Source organism: Neopsephotus bourkii, unplaced genomic scaffold (genome assembly GCF_033783945.1).
Source record: "Neopsephotus bourkii isolate Nb327-2 ecotype Australia unplaced genomic scaffold, CSIRO-AGI_Nbou_v1 NB_1139, whole genome shotgun sequence".
NCBI lineage: Eukaryota > Metazoa > Chordata > Aves > Psittaciformes > Psittacidae > Neopsephotus > Neopsephotus bourkii.
In genome coordinates this window covers 180042-200427 of record NW_026901625.1, presented here as the reverse complement: position 1 = coordinate 200427, position 20386 = coordinate 180042, and the positions used below count along the sequence as shown (strand labels likewise).

General features: G+C 41.6%; 2 protein-coding genes across 3 annotated transcripts; both read right to left on the bottom strand.

Annotated features, from left to right (window-relative positions):
- On the bottom strand, window positions 1-4115 carry NRAS (NRAS proto-oncogene, GTPase). The gene is made up of 5 exons (XM_061362771.1): window positions 3966-4115; window positions 2631-2809; window positions 2019-2178; window positions 1009-1132; window positions 1-586 (listed from the first exon to the last, which is right to left on the bottom strand). Exons 1-4 carry the CDS (start codon window positions 4074-4076, stop codon window positions 1013-1015), a joined length of 570 nt encoding a protein of 189 aa, XP_061218755.1. The 5' UTR covers window positions 4077-4115; the 3' UTR covers window positions 1-586; window positions 1009-1012.
- A 1234-nt stretch (window positions 4116-5349) lies between these two features.
- On the bottom strand, window positions 5350-19454 carry CSDE1 (cold shock domain containing E1). 2 transcript variants are annotated; one of them, XM_061362769.1, is made up of 19 exons: window positions 19055-19331; window positions 16688-16886; window positions 15872-15981; window positions 15431-15523; window positions 14800-14897; window positions 14560-14641; window positions 14101-14229; window positions 13816-13941; window positions 12772-12984; window positions 11551-11691; window positions 11303-11461; window positions 10614-10721; window positions 9491-9666; window positions 9018-9130; window positions 8229-8348; window positions 7833-8011; window positions 6739-6902; window positions 6128-6260; window positions 5350-5563 (listed from the first exon to the last, which is right to left on the bottom strand). In XM_061362769.1, exons 2-19 carry the CDS (start codon window positions 16884-16886, stop codon window positions 5516-5518), a joined length of 2391 nt encoding a protein of 796 aa, XP_061218753.1. In that variant the 5' UTR covers window positions 19055-19331; the 3' UTR covers window positions 5350-5515. The 2 variants fall into 2 exon arrangements, with proteins under 2 accessions (XP_061218753.1, XP_061218754.1); XM_061362770.1 differs by lacking the exon at window positions 15431-15523 and having other exon boundaries at window positions 19055-19454.
- Window positions 19455-20386: the final 932 nt, after the last annotated feature.

Sequence of the window (20386 nt, the reverse complement as noted above, 5' to 3'; positions counted from 1 at the left end):
TTAGGAAAGAGAATTCCTTTTTATTACAGAAAATGAAGGATCAGTTAAGTGGTACTCCTGGCACAAAGGAGATGTTGCAAATATACTGTAGGGGTGCACAGAGAGCAGATACCAATCTGATATGAGACAGGAGCATCCATGGTGCAAAAGCATTTCTGACATAAGCTGCCAAGCAACGATCAGTGCTACTCCTCTGACAGTGCTGCAAATCAGAATCCAATCAAAAGGGGACAAACATCGTTTCTAGCTTTTTACTCTAGAGGTAAAGTGTCATCTTTTTCACAGCATTTAGTCTCTGTAGTTCACTTTTCTTGTGACTGGTTTTCTTCTTGACCAAACCCAGATAACACAGTGAGAAAAGAATCCCAGTTCATCAAGAGATACGACTGCTCTGTTAGCTGAGCAAGGAGGTAGATGCCACAGATGTTCTCTTCAGATGGAGCACAGAAAAGGACCTTGTGCTAATTAACTGGTACCAAGATTCTGGTCACTGGCACCAAAATACTGCAGGGCATCAGCATGAGACGCAATAAAGTAGCATCGAGACTTGTCCAGCAGCTACATCTGAACCACGTATTCTTGGCATCTGGAACAGAAAGGCATTTCTAATTAGCTGCTCTCCACCTTGTGATGCGCAGAGCAACAGTCCCCAACTCATCTGCCTGTTTGTCTGGTGATGAGCAACATCTTTCAGGTAACTGCTGGAAAGAATTTCAGCTGGGGAACTCCTAAAGTTTATTACTTGCATTAGTTTATTTGGTTAATCTTCAAACAGTAAATACTCCAGAGCAAAACCACTTGAGCTGCTCAGGGGTCAATCAACCACCAGCAAATGGTGACTGCAGAACTGTGCATGTTCCCTTTCTAGTTCAGGTGCTTCTCGTGTATAAAACAAAAATGACATATTCTCCAAATAGTCAGAATGATTTCCCAAAGGAAGGAGACACCGACAAAATGACACAGAAAAACCAACAATGATCAGTAATAGAAGACTGACATTAAGCTCACCTTATCACATCACAATGCAGGACAATCCCATGCAGCCTTGATTCCCATCCTCATTGCTGTTGAGCTTTTTCATCCGGTACTGCCGGATCTCTCTCACCAGTGTGTAAAAAGCATCTTCCACGCCCTGAATGCAAAGGATCCAGGTGAAGTATTTTCTTCCCTGAAGCTTTTGAAATGACTATTCTTTGCATCCCAGAATCTCTTAACATAGTTGAAAGACATACCCATACAGGAAGAGTAGTAGCCAACTTATACTATAGCTCATAAGAAGGAGAAACTAGCACTAAAGTCCCAAACTCTTGGCTTATGATCTTAACTCCTCCTCAGAGGCAAACACTCAGAGGAACAGCCATTAAAGGAGACAAGCAAACTGTAACTGTAGAGGGGTCCTGTGCAGTAAAATTACTTCTTGACTCATCATCTCTGGTTTAGGATTCTTAGGATCTTCTGGCTGCTGCTTAATAACTGCAGCTTTTCTGCTTCAGTCCACACTGCTGTGGGTAGAACCAGGCTGACCAGACAAGGCCATGTATCCAGTCCAGCTCTGTACAAACCTATTAGTCCACTGGGGAAATCCTTCTGTACACATAATCTTTTACAAAGCCTTTGTTAAGAAGCCAAGAAAACTGAACAAGTCTGTGATGACTAATGGCAGTCTGACCATGCCCTAGCAAGAGCAGATCATAGAATCATGGAATGGTTTGGGCTGAAGGGACCTTACATCCAATACTGCCAACTCCAGCTCCAACCCCTGCCACGGGCAGGGACCCCTTCCACTAGAGCAGGGTGCTCCAAGCCCCTGTGTCCAACCTGGCCTTGAGCACTGCCAGGGATGGGGCAGCCACAGCTTCTCTGGGCACCCTGTGCCAGCGCCCCAGCACCCTCACAGGGAAGAATGAAGCTCTCCTTACAGACATGAAGCTGTGGCTGCCCACAGTACATGGGAAAATGTGAGACTGTTCTGCATTTATCATGCAGGAAGAGGTCAGATGAGAACAGAAGCATCTTACCTGTCTTGTTTTAGCAGATGTTTCTATGAAGGGGATTCCATAGCTTTTCGCTAATTCTTGAGCCTGTTTTGTGTCTACTGTTCTTGTGGGCAAATCACACTTGTTCCCAACTAGCACCATTGGCACGTCATCCGAATCTTTCACTCTCTTGATCTGTTCTCTTAAAAAAGACAAGTTTTAAAAAGTTAGGAACTGTTTTCAAAATATAAAGACTTGTTTAGTTCATATTCAACCAACCTTGTGCTACAAAAATAGATACTAAAGCTGGACAGGACTCAGGGGTTCCAAACTCCAGCAATATGTCAAATAAATTCCTACACTTCATCTTCTTGTCCACATGTAACTTCACCATTTGCCTCCTTGCCCATTTTCTTAGAGATCATGTTCTGCGTGCTCTAAACGTCACTGGATTAAAATGACCACCCAGATAAGTGCCCCATTCTCAACAGACTACTCAAGCATTGACACAGAACACAGATAAGCTTGAAAAACTTCCTCAAATAACCGAGAGATTTAATAGTTGTCTATTATTTACTCGTCACTGGATTTAAGAGCAAATGGGTCTCGTGCCTTTTCCGTTCTCTGCTCCGGTGGCACAGCCCCTGGTCATACCTGTAAAGGTTAATATCAGCAAATGATTTACTGTTGTTAATGGCAAAGACACAGAGGAATCCTTCCCCAGTTCGCATGTACTGGTCCCGCATGGCGCTGTACTCCTCCTGCCCCGCAGTGTCCAGGATGTCCAACAGGCACGTCTCGCCATCGATAACCACCTGCTTTCTGTACGAGTCCTGGAACACACACAGGCAGACTGTAGGGTAAAGCACTGCTCGACTTCTGTCCACCCCGGGCAGTTTTAAGGAAAAAATAAATATAATAAGAATAAAGGGAAGCACGAATCAGGAGCTTTTCTAGCCCTGCCTGACAAAAATACACCAGTATTAAGAACTGTAAGGGATTAAACTGTTGCTCTAGTCCCCCTCAACCTTTCTGACTAAAATGCAGAGTCCTGTTTGTAAGAAAATCCTTTAGTGGTAGAAAAATGATAAACACCATCACTGCAGCACCACGACTGGAATCTCCAACCTACCAACTGATGACTTCTTTTGTTGCCATTGTGCCTACCTGCACCCTGCCTTGGGCAGCAAGGAGTCTTAGAAAGAGTGTCCTGGTTTCAGCTGTAGCACAGTTAATTCTCTTCCTAGAGAATTCCTCCTCTGCTGGGAGGAAGCAGGGACAGGACACCTGACCCAAACTAGCCAAAGGGGTATTGCATACCACAGCACGTCATGCCCAGTATATAAACTGGGGGGAAGTTACACAGAAGGGACTGATCGCTGCTGGGGTTGGGCTGGGTATTGGTCTGCAGGTCCTGAGCAATTGTATTGGGCATCACTCGTGTTTGTTGTTTTTTTTTTTTTTCATTTTCCCTTTTAGTTTTATAGTCCCTCCCCTCGTTATTTTCCTTATCACTGTTATTATATAACCCTTTAGTCAATAAACTATTCTTATCTGAACATGTGGGTATTACATTGGAATCATAAAACCAACCAGGCTGGAAAAGCCCTTTAAGCTCATCAAGTCCAAGCGTTCTCCAGCACTGCATTTACCAGCTATTCATGCGATTACAGGTCCACTTGTGCCTGCAGCTCCCGAGCCGCGCAGGGGCTGCAGTGCAATGGCTTGTTCCGAGCACGACCCGATGCATAACGGGAATAAACCCTTCTCTCTCCCTTGTCTCTCATTCTTTCTCCCGTTCTTCTCGTTAACAAGGTAACGTTAAATGGGTGCTCGGTATCGATACAACTCAGTGGCCCGAATCCTCCCGCTTCCCCTCCGCACCCCCCGGGCCGCGCGGGGCCGGCACCGGCTGCTTTTAGCCACAGCCCCACAGGAACCAAACGAGTGAGGCGAGCGGCGGCCGCCCCGCCCGGCCCCGCGGCTCACCTCGATGGTGGGGTCGTACTCGTCCACGAAGTGGTTCTGGATGAGCTGGATGGTGAGCGCGCTCTTCCCGACGCCGCCAGCGCCCACCACCACCAGCTTGTACTCGGTCATTGCGGGCCCCGGCCGCCCCGCGGCGCGTCCCGCCGCCCTCCGCCGCTTCCGCCTTCCGCCGCCGCCTTCGCGTCATCACCCACCGCCGGAAGCGCGGCGGCGGAGGACAGCTACTTCCGGACACGTGCTGCCGGCACGGCTTCCCTTCACCCCCGGCCCCCCCCCCGGTGGGAAGGAAGAGACGGGCGGGAGGAAGGTTCGTTTTGTCTCAAAATCAGTAAAACTTTATTCTATTTCCATTCTTTGCCGTTAACAGAAAAACCTGGAGAAAGCAACGTCCGGTTTACAAAGGTAACGCGGCTCCCCGAGAGACCCCTACAGCGAGAAGAGAGGTAACGTGACAAAACAAAAACAACCCCAAAACTGAAGGAAACCAAACCCAAACCCCGGAACTCGCCTCGATCCCGAGCGGTAACTCCTGATCCTGTTGGGTAAATAAGACTCAGACCGATCAATCCGGTTTCTTGATGATGAAGTGTAAGGGGAACATAGGGGGAAGGGGCCGGGGGCGCAAAATAAAGCACACAGAGATCAACTATCCCACCCCGATGAAAGGCTCGGTACAGCTAGTATGGGAAGCCTAAAGGAGTATTTATTCTGTTACAGTACATGGTGCTGGCTGCAAAAAAAAAAAAGAGGAAAAAAAAAAGTATTCACTTCAGGCACAACTTTGTCCTTTGTTTCAGATTAAATCAGTCAACGAAAAGGGGGCGTGGAAGCTGCAGTGGTGGAAGCAGCAGATTTGTGCATTGTTTGAAGTATATTTAAATTACCACACTGATGGCACACCTCAGCCTTAGGAAATTCTGCACTGCACGTGGTTCTGAACGCTACAAACACAAGGTGAAACTCAGAAAGCGGCTCTCATTGGGCGAAAGGACTGAAGTTAAATGAAACAGGAAAACATTGGAACATTTGGCCACCAACTTAGCTGAATGTTCAGATTTGTATCAAGTTGCACTGATTCCACCCTGACATAGTCCTTGGGAGTGGAGCAGTGAGCTGAAGGGAGCCTCCACTTCCACTAGGAAGTGGACACAACGCAGTCATTCACTAAGGCATAGGAACGCCTCAGCCAAGATAACAAAGGAAAGAGAACTGTAGTGCAGAATTCCATAAGGTCTACCCGAGTCGAGCTCTCATTGTTTATACTCACAGAGGCAACGTAGATTTGCAGTAACCAGTTGCGTTTAAATGCACCATTCAAAACAAGCTTCTAAAATGTGATACTATAAAGGCGCCACCTTAAAGTTTTCCAGAATGCAACTGTGCATAATTTTAAAATGGTTTCATAAGTTTATTTTAAACATAACATGAGAGGGTGTTAAAACCGGTGTAATAGCTTCTTAGAATTTGGAGGAAGGGATTAACAGGGAGATATTCAGTACCCTTCACCAGCCCCCAGCACTCAGCCGTTTATCAGGGATGGGCTTTGAGGATCAGTCTATAACACCAGCCTGGCGGATCTTTCTCTCTGCACCAAATCCCTGCAAGGAAAACACAAGTAACTTTTAGCTCCAGCCTCACACTGTAAAGTCAACCTGTGTTGTTTTCCAATCCAGGACTGACTGAGCATGCTTCTTCTAATTAGCTACGTTTGGCTTTAGAAACAGACAGTACAGGTTCTGTGGGTCCCTGGGTGCCCCAAGAGATTCCAGCCACTTCACTTCTGTTTATCGAGTGGTGGCAGAACCTCCTGTGAAAGCCAAATTGATGTGAAGACATTTCACTGTCTCTGAGAAGGGGAGCAGGAGGTTTATAAACAAACCTGGAGAGCCATCAGGTGTTAGAACACAAGCTGCAACTGGCTGCTTTGATACCGCATGCTCTTCAAACCACAGCACACATGATTGATTGACACAGGGGACAGCACCCTGACATCATGTAGAAATAATCTTATCTCTCACAGCAGGTGAGTCATTCACTACGGAATGAAGGTGGACACTGTGCTTCCAACCATTCAGGTTTCCAACAGAGGAGTCAATTTTATGTCATTCAAGTTCAAACCCAAACTGCAGTTACTCTACAATGCAGCCTTTTAACTTACATACCTTTGAATTATCCGGTCCCCGAGGCTGACGAAGAACTGTGAGCCGAGGAGCATTGGCATCATCCAGATTAATGCTCTTTAAACGATTAACGAGTCTGTCAGGACGTGGGGCAGCGACAGCCTTCGCGCCTTCACTGTAACAGAGTCAGCCACAGAGAGTATGGGTCACTTCCCAGAGGTGGTACAAGCTATTCGCTGTCCCCATTAGTATCACCCATCCTGTGCAAAAGCAGACCTCAGTGATGCCACACAATTCTGCTTCAAAACCATTACTTTAAGGCACAGGGCTACAAAATAGCAGTAGCTCAAGCTCCTCAAAAGGGTATTCTGTACTGAGTAGAGGTGTTGCATTTACTCTCATGCACATCTAAGTAGCATTTCCTACATTTGTTTCCTTTAACTGCAACAATAAAAGGCTTACAAGTGGCCAGTACATAATGGTATAGCATCAACATCTCTAAATAATGGCAGCTCTTGGGTGAGAAGTTCTCACTAAAGCCAGAAGTTCAGAGCTCCCAATCTAGGAACAGCTCAGTTTAGAAGAGGCTTGCACCAGCCTGCTGTGATGCAGACATGATGCCAGATTAAGTCACTTGAACTGTAAATCCTCACCAGACACGCCATACGTTACAGGCACTGCATTTTCCTGTGCGCTGGTTCAGGATTACAGAGAACTCCACTTCATCCCCAGCCTGCAGCTCCACACCATCCTGCACTTCTTTGACATGGAAGAAGAGCTTTTTGCTGTCACCCACTTCATAATTAATGAAACCAAACTGAAAACAACATATCACAAGGTTATTTTTTTTCCCCTCTGGATCTGAACAGATTCAATGACTTACTCATTACTGCAGTTTAATGACTTTTAGAAGTGGAAATACAATTTCTACACTGATCAGAACATTCTGCTGGAAACAATACTTGTGGAAGTCTAGGCACTTTTGAGTTGGTAAAGTCACATTTAAACCCCAAAACCTATAGAACAAGTTTTTAAACCTGCCAAAGTCCTGGCAACATTCTCAGTATTAAACTGAAGAGTGCTGCTGCATGTTCTTTTCCAAGACTGCTCCTTATACAGCAGAAACTACTCCACTTGTTGGTCTATCTTTGGTGTAAGTAGTCAGTTACCCCCATTCACCATTTTACTTGGCAAAACTCACTCCCTCTGGCAATGACTAGAGCTTAGTGCTGCAGAATAGCTGTAAAATCAGAAAGCATCCACAGCACTTAATTTTCAAAGAATTGTGAGATGCAGCTGGCCAGTTTACCATTATCATTCATGTTTCAGGTGGTCTGCAAGCACTGTCTGCTTAATGCTGGGAAGCAGCTTCCAGAAGCAGAGTTTGCACCACTTTGTTTCTTTTTGAAACCTTTTTTTAAACACCCTGTTCAGCAAAAACTAGTTAGAAGAATTTCTAGGACATCCCAGAAACAGGCATTCAGAATCAACTGATTCTGGTCAGGAACTGCTGCCCAATAGCACCAATGAACCAGCAGAACCAAGTACTGTGTTCACCTTCCCTGAAGCCACATGACACAGGTTTGCATAAGCCAGTGCCTGGGTGACACAAACCTGCTTCCCTAGGACCAGCACACAAAGCAATCCATCCCTGCCCAACAAGATTCCTGGATTAAAGTGCTGAAGTGGGTTTTCATCTGCTCTATGCCATGTTAACTGGTATTTCCTGTGAATATACATCACTCACCTGATCTTTCACACATTCCACCGTGGCTCTGCGGAATGGTGTGATGTTAACAGCCATTGTCTGCCCATTTTGACCAAGAACACAGAGCTGAAACTTTACAGTCTCTCCCTTTTGCAGACAGTCACCTTTGTTTGCCATTCCAACAATTCCAAATGGATAAACCTCTCCCTTCATCTCACCTAGAGGAGGAAAAAGCACAGGACAATTGACAGGCATCCCTTCCTACCTGAAGGCATTCAGAACTTATTTCTGTTATTAGAAATGCTGCTTTTACTATCAGCTTAGTAGTATGAATATACTCTGTAAGATATCTATTGACACCTCTATTTACAGTTTATTAAGCTTCTATACTTCCTGTGCATTTGTGAAAAGAACTCTTGTAACTTGAAATCTTACCATCCTCCATGACTTCAATCATGCCCTGGTATTCAGTCTGTGTGGGATCTACACTCCTCAAAGGACGAATTACTTTACCAGAGTAAACAGTTGGATCAGCTTCTTCAGTGATACCATTCACTGAAAACAGACAACGGAAAAACAGGATGTTCTTTTCATACTTTAGTGGTCAACAATTCCCTCTTTTTAAACTAGTTTGCACTGCAAGACACTGAAGGCAGTGCACTATCACCCACTAGCACTGGAACAGCTTTAACACAGCAGTAACGACAGCTTTTCTAATAGAGACCACACTGATATTTCAAACACTGAAGCAAAAAATCCCTACTTTTTTGTGAAACCAGAGACCACTGAATCAAAGTATTTTACTTCTTTTCCACTGCGTTCCCATTCCCCATGTATTTTAACCATTCAGTAACCTTCAAGTATGCTTTTTCTTTGTCCCCAAGTCCTTAATAACCCCAGCTGCATACCTCCTGCAAGGCACAGCACAGTTAGGGCAATTATTAATTTGGCTTGTTCTGCCACTAGCTCTCCTGTTATAACCCTTGAATTGAAGAGGACAAAGTACAATAAAGGTCTAAAGAGTTGCTACTGTCCACAGGACTGTTGGTCTACACTTGTCTGTTATCTGGAAACATAAGCAACAGCTTTCAAGAAACCTATGAACACCATGTTAAGCATCATCCTGTTGATCTAAGCTGCAGCTGTAAATGGATTATTAACAAACTTTATCCATCCACACCTGCCAGGAGCCTTGTAAGCAGAAAATACCAGGCAGAGTCTTACCTGCATGTGTTTTGTTCACCTTTTCTGCACTAACTTTGTTTCCTTTGCCTTTTGACAAGCTGTATTCAACAGTGTCTCCAAGTTCCAGGCTATCAATATCACCACAGTATTCACTAGACAAACAGAATTATGGACAACTTTCCTTCAGTTATTAAAAACATGACATTCATTCAACATTTACATAGGTTGATCAGAAACTACTTAACTAGTTCAGTACCTCCCATTCCATGAAGCATTTCAAATATACAATTAACTGTATTTTGTGGCCTGGGATTCACAGGGATAGAATACCAAGGCTGCTGACTAAATAGAAAAGCCTGAACCAGTCCAGCAAAGATAATAAATGGAACTTGAAATACCTAACACATAGGTGTTTGTGAAGTCCAGATGGGTTTAACAGTAAACCCAAAAAACTTTGGCCCCAACCAAACAAACCCACACAAACAAGCAAGTAATAATAAACTGTCATTCACCTGTAGTGGAAAAAGATCTCCTTATCATGATTTGCTGTTTCAATAAATCCAAAGTTATCTTTCAGGGCTGCCACATATCCCAAAAGCCTCTTTGAGCTGTAATTGCGTCCTAGCATCCTGACGGAAACAGCTGTCTGCAAACCAGTTCTCTTCACTTCACACACACAGAACTCAACCTGTTGAAGAGGTGCATGTCAATACTAGATAGAAAAAACCCAAAGAAACCACCACTGCAAAAAAAAAAAAAAAAAAAAAAAAAGCCCCAAACCAACTCATTTCAAAGCTGTGTAGGTCTAATCAACACCTACACTCACCAGGGAAGCAGTTTTCTAGCCACTACACTCACAGAAACATCTGTCAGTCATTGACATTTACTACATTCCAAAGAGCAGCAGTCACAACTAGCAGTACCAGCAAGGCAAGCCAGCCTCCAGCACTCAGCTTTTTACCCATTATAGATGAGAATCTTTCTGTTCCTGTGATTTGCCTCCTTACACTACACTTACCATTAGTAGCCCCCAGTGAACATGTACTGAGCTTCATCCACTTGTTTCAGGTTTTTAAAGATAGTATTTGGTGCCTTCCTAGTACAGCTGAGCACTGGCAGTTTTTAGGCTGCTCTTCCAGATCTCCAAGCTCTTTTTCCCTTTCCATTATCCCTCATGCTAAGTTGCTCATAGAATCATAGAATAGTTAGGGTTGGAAAGGGCCTTAAGATCATCAAGTTCCAACCCCCTGCCATGGGCAGGGACACCTCGCTCTAAACCATATGTTCTCCCTCTTCACCATTCATCTCAAAATCCCTATGCTGATTTCCTCTTAATTATTCCCAAGCAGAGCCCAGTGTCTTGATGATAAGAATTCCTTGTTTTAAAAGCTTCATTTATGCATTAGGACACTATTTTCACATATATATCACCAGATTTCAGGATATTATTCTTAGGTATACAATATATTAAGCACCTCAAACCTAGGACAGAGGAAACTGGTAGCATTATGCAGATGCCTTGCCCTTCATTTGTTCCAAGAGGGAGAGCAAATCCAGTAACAAGGCAAAGAGAAGCTCCCACCTCACACTGCACAGAAAGAAATTATTTCCCAATGGTATACTTAGTTATATTGCCTTATCTCCTATCTGGGGATTAGCAGATCCTTCCACATCCTTGGCCTGGTAAGGAATGGTCAGTTTTACTCCACAGTCATCATAAACAATTATTCCATCCTCAGCCTCCTAAAAATAAGACATCAGAATTCAGCAATCAGTGTCTCTTGTAAGTGAGCAAGTTCCCTGTGTACAATTCGAGCACTGATCATTTGAGCCACAGTGGTTTGACAGTAACAGGTGAAAAACGCAACAGAGCAAATGACTTTAAGAAGCTTTAAATAATACAGTAAAGGAAAGAAAAGTATTACTACTATTTCCAGTACGCACTCAGTGGCAGTTTAAGTATTCTGGTATTGTTTATAACAACCTGACAAAGCAGAGGTTCTCCTCTAGCCCCAGAAGCTTTATTTTTTTATTCTATCTAGTATCTTACAGAGTAGAAGGTAGAAAGAAACTTCTTACCAAAGTTCCTGGAAGTTACCCTCAATAACATAATCATTAATGATTTTTTTCTTACCTTGTTTCACACAGGTTAGTTTGTGCTGACTGCTGTTGTTGGCTATTCAATGTATTTCACATTTATACAGGAGTAAGAGTGCTTCAAGAAATGGAATTAGATTTTTAAGCAAACAGCCTCAGGCTTCAAAGCCAGGGATGAAGAACAGGTACTCCACAAGTAGAAGAGCATTAGCAAGTAGAAGCATTACCTTCTCTTTGCCTTTATTTGGGCTAGCGGCTTTGGCTGGAGTGGCTTCTTTGTCTATAGTGCCCACAAAACGATGGTCTGATTGGGTGTGAAAAGAAACCGTGCCCTTTGGAAGCTTCTTAATCCTTATAGCATGATTTCTTTGGGCAGACAACATATCCTGGAAAACAGGATCAATCTGACTGTAGACAGACTGTATGTAATACCTTTTAAAAGTAAAGATTTCTCAGAAGTATTAATCTCACTTACAGGAACAACAGTAAATTCTACTTCATCAGAAATATGGAGTTGATTCCCATCCATAATTTCACTGAAGTGAAAGAACATGCGAGCATCCCGGTCCACACATTTAATGAAGCCAAAGCCATCTCTCATTGCTGCAATCACACCCTGGTAACAGTCAAAGGGACAATTACAGTTTTAGTTCTATGTGACACCTGTCTGCAGGTACTCCATCTGTCTCTGAGGAGTACATAATAATCTGGACACAAGGCCTGAATCCTATGAAAACATTTATTTGTTTATGCAATACGCTGCCTTGCAAACTGTAGTGTTAATAGCTATGGTCAATGTGAAATGCAAATAAGTTGTACTTACCTGGTTTCTCAATTTCTTCTTAAGCGTGACATGGAAAAGATTAAGCCATTAACAAGAACTACTACACTTAAGGAACGTGGCACTATTAGTACACAGAGAACAGCTCTACAAAGTCATACATATAAAGCACATAAATGCAAACTAAACATACAAGAACTTATATAAAGAGAAAATAAAAGCAATGGTCAAACAGAAGTTTAAGAGAAAGCCCATCAGATTTCCAGACAAATGAAATTGCTGAAATAATTCATTATTCAAGTTGGGAAGAACTAAAACAAGATCCTGCCAGAGGCACAGAGCAAGACAGAATTGACAAGCATGCTCAGTTCAACCCAGTGCCTACAGATCCTTTAGCAAGTCTCAGCAAAGGCTTATAAGACTTAAATGGCAACGCAAACAATTTCCACCTTTGAGAACATTCTCTTACATAACATCCTGAGCTTTCCTAGCTCCTATTCAGCTAACAATTGTCAGCCCAATGAGAACTCAGTTCAGGCAAGCAACTATATCTGGCCATAGTAGAAACATAAGTCTGTAGGATAGAAAGCCAAAACGCAAGAGGCTGAAGTTCAGTTGTTTTCTTAAAGCAAAGGCTCCCTAATCACAGTCTTATCACACTGGTATGTAACTGGTCTTCAGTTGAAAAGGAAGGCAAACTTACAGCGTAGCTGGAACAGAACCAGTATTCCAAATTACAGGAATGAAAGATACTCTATAATACTGATTAGCACATCCATTTTAGTCTTATATCTAAGGATTTCAGAAAAGGCAATGGAACACACCAGTGATTTTTACATTGAAGTTACTGTTTAAGACAAAACCCTCCCCATGTTTTACTTTCACCTCCCCATAAGAATTAAAAGAGATACTTGCCATTTCCCTAGTTTCATTGGTAAACTGGAAAGTATTGGGAAGAACCTCAATATTGGTGGCTCGTTCCAGTTTGTCACGTCTGTCTGTTGAAATATTGAATCGAACGTGGTCACTTTCCAGCAAGGTCACCTTGGATTTTGTATCTTTGTCTCCAAATGGAAGTTCTTTAGGAATCACAAAGTCAACTTTGATGCGGCCAGGTAATGGATCACTCTATAGGCAGAACACCCAACAGAAGACATTAGTTCACCTGCAAGAGTCAACATAACTGCAGACAGCATTGGTATTTCTGCCAGCTATTCTAACAGAAGTATGGATGACACCAAGTGCCTGCTGGACTCAAACCACTATGTTCCATTTCTACCACTCCTCATTTGAAATTTGCTGTATATAGCCAAATTAAAGGTGTCTTTGTTGTGGTTTGCTGGTTTGGGTATTTTATTTGAAGCACCAAGCATGTTATTGCCAAAGAAATCAAGACTATTTCAAGAATTGAGTTTATAACCATGCTTACAACACTTCCAAAAAGCAGAGTCTTACCAAGTGTTCAAAACACGCAAGAAACCCCACCCCAACCCCTCCCAAAACAACAATGCAGACTGGCCTAAAGCCATAAGGGAAGTGCTCTTTCCTCTAAGGCAAAGATTAATGGTCAAGTTATCTGTCAAACATGTCTTTAAGTGTTAATCTCCACAGGAATCCCAAGATAGACATTTCCAGCAAGTATTTTCTCCCCTTTTCCCTACTCTTTTGCCTTAAAGACTCATCCTAAACTAATTAAATTCAATGGGAAGTATGTGAAACATTAAAGAAAACACTCCCCAGTGTAGCAGTACCCTAATTCTTGCTTTTCATCATCTTTAGAAAAATTGTGTACTGTGACTGCTATGAGTGGTTGTAACAGGTTAAGCCCAAACTTAGTCCTTCACTCTGACACAATGCTTATGCAGCAGACTGTTACAGGGAAAGGGAACACTTACTGCTGGACTGGAATTCAATACAATCAAACATTTCACATAAACTTCAGTAAATACTGAAATTCACCTGGTTTTTGCTGGGTACTTTTGGAATTACTTTGGTTACAGTTCCTTCAAAATGTTCAATGCTGATATCTTCAAAAATGACAGTTCCTTGAGGCAGCAGTCTAACATCTGTTGCAACTTCTTTACCCTAAAAGCACAAAATCAGTCAGATACCCATAGAGATGAGGTAAAGAGCCATTCTCCCATGAACCTCCTCCCTCCTTTTACAAGTAAATTTGAGAAAACAGACAGCTGTCCAGTTATGCTCTACCATCTTGTCTTCAGTTTTTACTGGATTTCATCTTACATTTCTGTCTTTGATTGTAAACTCCACATCATCACCAGGCTGTAAGGCTTCTAGGTCACCTTTAAATTCACTGTAGTGAAAGAATATCTCCTTCACGACATCACCCCTCTCAATAAATCCAAAGGCTTCCTAAGAACAGAACAGAGTGCTTAATAAATTGCCTATTCTCTTAACAGAGCAAGTTCTATCAAAGACAATAAAAGACTATGACACACCAGCAGAGCAGATTCGTAAGTGCACACAGCAAACAGACAACCATGAGAAATTAAGATACAAATGGAAATAAGTAAGACTTAAGTTGTTAAGATTTGTATCAAAGATCAGCTGTTTCACCCAGTTTACACCCACAGCTCCAAGTTGTTAATAGCTCTCAGTGCCCTAAATGTATTACTTATAATACCACTTTTCAGAACAGCATTTCATTTTCTAAGGAAACTTGAAAGCTGAAGCACCACTTACTTTCATGGCACAGACTACTCCTTGACAGCGGGCTTGTTTCTTTTTTAGTAGCATAATGTTACGAGCACTTACAGCACCAGTACTAGAGAGGAAAAAAGTAAACAGAGCAAACCTGAAATAACTTAAAACTGCAGCAAAAATGAAGATTACTTCATAATGTCATTTCAATTCTTGGAACAGGCATTAATTCCGCCTGCCTACTACCCAAAGTACAAAGGCAGAAAAGCAATACCAACTTACTGTTTATTTGTATCAATTATAAAGTTGATTTTATCTCCTGTTTCCAGCTGTACATTTCCTTCAACGTCCTCTGGGGTGTAAGTCAGGTAAAATACTTCCTGTAAATTAACATTGACTGACATTATTACTTCGTATTTGCAGAACAGCAGCTTCAAAGAAAGATTAACACAGTTTTAATAACGATACCTGCACTAAAAAAATTGAGTTGAGAAAATGGAAAATGCTCAAACATGGCATGCAAAACCATTCCTTTTTCCCCATCATGCTGCTTGGATGAGTTTTTAACAAGCAACTTAAGTTGAAAAGTTTTTATGTGGCCATCTTGAAATGTCAGTTTCTAAACTTCAGTCTTCAAGGTAAGGATACATGAACATTACAAACCCAGCTTCATTAGGTTTTAAAAGAGAAGAAACAACTTTGTGACTTTATAAAGTTCTCCACAGATATAAGCTAGCAAGCTGTGGAATTAACATTTTTGCTTGTAGTAATTACCAAAGCATGGGGGGTTTTGGCCAAGAACTAAAGCTCTTAGCAATGTCAGCTGTCTACATTATAAATTGCATCACATGTTTTGCTCATAGACCACAGTGATGGACCAGTGAAGAGTTCAAGTAAAATATACAAGCTTTACCCCATTACGTTCGTAGCATACACTCCCTGTTGGACTCTGACCCGGGGCAGCTGGAGATTTACTCTCTAAATTGTGAGGAACAGCGCACACAACCTACCAGCCAAAAACAAATAAAATCCATTGCTAGTCATTGCACAAGCAGCACTGTTGAATACAACATGAATCTCAATATCCCCTACTATACACTCACGGATGCACTTCTAGCGTGCAACAGGGAATGCCATGTTGCCAAGTTTCACTTTTACAGAGCATCTAGCGACTGTAAGAATTGTTTGGAGCTAAGGAAGAGCTCAAACAGAACCTCTGATATTTTTACCAGAACAAAGATATGTTTCAGTGTAACAGTACACCATATTTGGCTATATGCATGCTAAATGAATTTAGCCTTCAGTACTGGAGTGAAGCGTGGAAATTACGCATGCATAGCAAACAGGCACTAACTTGTCCATTTATTCGTTCTTCAGGTAATATTTCTGGTTTTATCTTCACCAATTTAATAGCAATGGGTTTTCCAGTTCGGCGGTCAGAAGACACTTCAAACTCAACATCATCTACAAGACAAACACACAATAATGGTGACACAGTTTTGTTTAGGGGTTTTGTTTTGGGTTTTTAAAATCACTTAATGGTGACATGTGCTAATCCACTGCTTGCAGCCAAACACAAAGTAAAATCTCAGTAAAGTGTGTAGCCAAACACAAAGTCTTGTTACTAAGCAAGGACACACTATTTGCAAATATTTCCCTGGTTATTCACTCCTGCTGCTAACAAACTACTCTACTGCAATGGCTTGCCCCTGAGTTATTCCCTCCTCCTGCCCTGCTCACTGTAAAGTAGAGTTCAAATGGAAGTTCAGACAACATAACACATGCCATTCAAAAGTTTAGAACCTTCATTGCCACATTAATCAGTAGCGTGAAGTAGCAGCCTGCCCATTCTGAAACACAACTGGCCATACTCAAGAATTAATTTAATTCTAAAGAAGAAACAGTCAAAGCACTTGTTTCCATCTCAGTTATGCAATTTTGACCTAACACCATACCTCTGTCAGAATGGTCACAACTACATTAATGCAAGCTGCACAAAGCTTAAGTGTTGCAAATGTCTCTCATCAGGAGTGGTGGGTTAGTTCAGTTGTCTCTTAGCCCACCAGAAGCCACAGCACCCATGTGATCATGCCATAAGACAGAAGTATTTTCTACGGCAAGTGAAAGAGCCTGGTCTTCACTCAAGAAGCTCTGGAAGTTGCCTCATTACCTCCTACTTTGAGCTCCTGTAAGTTGCCATTATACTGGGAACAGTGGAAGAACAGTCTAGCTTGCCGTTCTGAACACTGAATGAAGCCATAAGAGGTCAGCAGTTTTTCTATAACCCCAGTCTCACGCAGTGCTGCCGAAGTACCATTGGGGTACCCGTTGTGTCCATTGTTGTGGAGCAGGTTTGGATCAAAGCTCATCTGGTTAAAAGAAAACATAGGGAGGGAAAAAAAAAACACAAAACCCACTTATTGACTTAAAATAGGTTTGTTTTCTCCATGCCCACATAATACAGTAACTATTATTAACAGAAACACAAAGGGCTTGTAGAAGTTACTGTAACAAGCAAATTCTAGAGCACCAAAACAGTCAAGCTTTTGCAAAACAATCATCTTTAGATAGGCAACATATTTATAAAACAGGCCAGAAATACAACACCAAAATATTGTTTAGACCAAACCAAACTCCTGACTTTCTGAAGCACTGCACCTCAAAGTACTCCCACATTCACTGTTTCACACGAGAGCCAGGAAATACCTGAAATATCTGCTCTTCCAAATTAAGCAGGTTTAGGAAAAATGCAACAGTTCTGAACCAACAGATTCAGTTTGACATCCCTGCAAAGTTTGTCCCTGCTTTCTTTGTTCAGCCTTTCATACCTAAAAAAGGTTTTAAGTGCTTAAACATTTTTTCAGTGTTATGAAATTAACACCCCACTAGTTAAGAGATTCCTGACATCTCTCCGCATTGCAATCTTGAGGCAAATTCCACAGAACCTGCAAACCTAGAACCAACAGAGTTTACTTGTTTTAATCCTTTCCTACTTTGCCTGATGTAATGTACTATAATTTGCTACCAGCTTTAGGGATGTGTCTCTTCAGGCACCTTTGACACTGTCAAAAACTTTAGGAGAATGAAAAACATTCTATTTCAACACAGAACCATAACACCAGTGCAAGAACACACTGCAACATGGTAGTTTATAAATATGAAGCAAAGCATGTAACTTCTATGTGAACATTTGGTTCACAGCCAGGTTAGGTATCAATTTTATTGCCACCATACTCAGAATGATAGCCTACATACTGTCCCAAAATTAAGTAGCCAAGTGATTACATAATGTCTTCTAGAAGAAGACAAACAGTAAAATGCAGCATTATCTGTTAAACTGGCATGATAAGCCCCAGTGTTACAGACAAGCAGCTACTCAATCTCTTGATTTTCATCTAAACTGCCCTCTTAGCTTACAATTAGAGGGCCTCGGGTATCAAGATACCCTACAAACCTGCACTATCTGGCACAAAGCACTACTCTCACATGTTCAAGTCAAAAGTACAAACACGTCATAAAATAGTGACTCAAAAAACTTGGGCCAGGCAGAGACCCCTGGAGAACTCTCCTTCATCCTCTTCAGCCTCTAGCCACCAGACAAAGGCAGCCAAGGCTTTGTCTAACTGAGCTAAAAACCTCCAATGGCAGAAGTTCCGCCACCTTTCTGAGTTAACTGTTGCAGTGCTGTGCTACTTTCTCAGCAAAGATGTCTCATGTGCAGCCTGAGCTGCTCAAAGGATGAAAGTCACAGGTGTTGACTCTCCCTTTATGAAGTGGATTATGGTTAAAGGCCACATTTTCTCAGAATATCTAACAAAAAAAACTACTATGCAAAGTTGCTGAGAGTTAGACTAGTTCCTGTCACCATCACTGCAATATATAAACCATACGAGTATTAGTAGCATAGTATTTCAAGAAGCATTAGTAGCACAGCACAAAGAACTCATCAATATTCTAAAGTCTGATATCTTAAGTTCAAAGATACACTCCTCAGGGCGGCACTAAACTCTGTTGTAAAGAGAAGGACACATTATAGTATCAGCAGCCTTCCCAGATGCTTGTGATATTCCCAGACCTGTGCAAGCATGTTAAAAAAGAGCATAACAAAAAAGTCAAATACAACATCCATTTATACAGATCACCAGGAGTACTGTCATAAAATTGTGCTTTAAGAAGCTTCTAGTAATAGGCTACTACCTATTAATTACTTGGACCTACAATATAATGGCTCTCTACTGCATCATGATTGCCCAACTATGCCAACAGCTGACTCCCAACAGCTGACTTTTAAATAAGTAGTTATTTGAAAAGAAGGGATTTGAATCACAACACTACCATTACTAGAGGCCAGAAACATTAATAACCAGCTCTCTAGGGTTATAAGCATCATTAACTAGAAGAATATTGCAAGTACTATTAATTTGTTATATACTAAAAAGCCAACATAACAGTAAAAACCAACATACATCCTGTTGGCAACTTATTTCCTATTAAGTTCTGAAATATATATATAAAACCTTTATATATGCACACCAACCTCGCAGCGATATTCAAATATTGCACTTTCAGTAGTATTAGCCGATTCTTCTGTTTCAGCACAAGTTTCTAAGGATGAAGACTGCTATTATTTAAAAAAATAAGGAAAATGAGAGAGAAAGAAAGAAAAAAAGATAGCAAGAGAACTTGATCTATTAAGCTAATAGAGAATACAAGTGCTGCTGCCCTTTGGCAGTTTCAATACAGCACTGGAGAAAAAGACTACTAGCAGCGTTGGGACGTGCTCTTTTGAAGCTGTTGAGTAGGCACAAACTTCTTGTTTCAGATCAAGCCTTGTGTCTTCAGTGTAAGTTTCCTCTTCTTTGGTCTTGAGTTGTTACAATGTGGTATATTCTTTTCCTGATCTAAACTTGAAGCAGCAGTTTCAGGTGGTAAATTCTGTTCTGTTCCACTTCATACTGGAGAAGGGGGAAAGACACAAAGTATCACTTTAAAAAAAAATTCTATATCAGCCCAGGTGTTCCCACAAAGAGGTGCAGGCCCTCTACCTTAATACTGCAGGTGTGATCCACGCTAGGCAAAGATATATTCAGCATTCCCATTTTCAGCTTTGTTTTACGAGAAACTATCTCCAAGCCAGAGAGGAGGCATTTCCCATTCTAAGATCTGCATGCAGGTGGGCATTTCAGGAAAGGTACAATTAAAACAGCAACTTCATTTGATAATACAAGTCTTAATCCTCCTATCAATTATTTTATATGCTGCCCCATAATTTAATTACTAAGTGCTTGCACAGACTTTCAGTGTAGCAGCAGGGTGTCTGTGTGGGGAGGAATAGTTTTTGTTGCAAAACGCAAGTCAAGGACTAACAATACCTGAAGCACCTTTACCTTTGTGTACAAAAAAACCCCAAACTAAGTACAGATGTATGCACCCTACACAGCATGTAAGAACTGCAGAACTAGTCTCTGGACGTCTTAAGATAGTGTCTGCAAAATACTAATCACATATAGTTAATACTTGTATAGCCAACACAACAGAGAAGCCTCTCTACAACAGTAGCTAGATTACTTTGTGTCTTCATAAGAAAGCGCCACTACTACATGAAACTGAATCTTACAGAAACAAACTTTTTTGAAAGAGAAATAAAAATCAGTTTTGATTTGAGTTTGTTGCTTGCTCAGTAGATACAGGAGAAAAAAAGGGAGGAGATTCTTGTAACTATGACTCTATGGATAAAATACAATATTCTGCAATAATCTAAAGGTGTAAAGCATCAGAACACAACTCTTCCCAAACCATTTCACAAGTCCCACACCAAATAAGAAAAAATATGAACAAAGTCCATTTCTCCACTGCAGTGGGGGAAAAG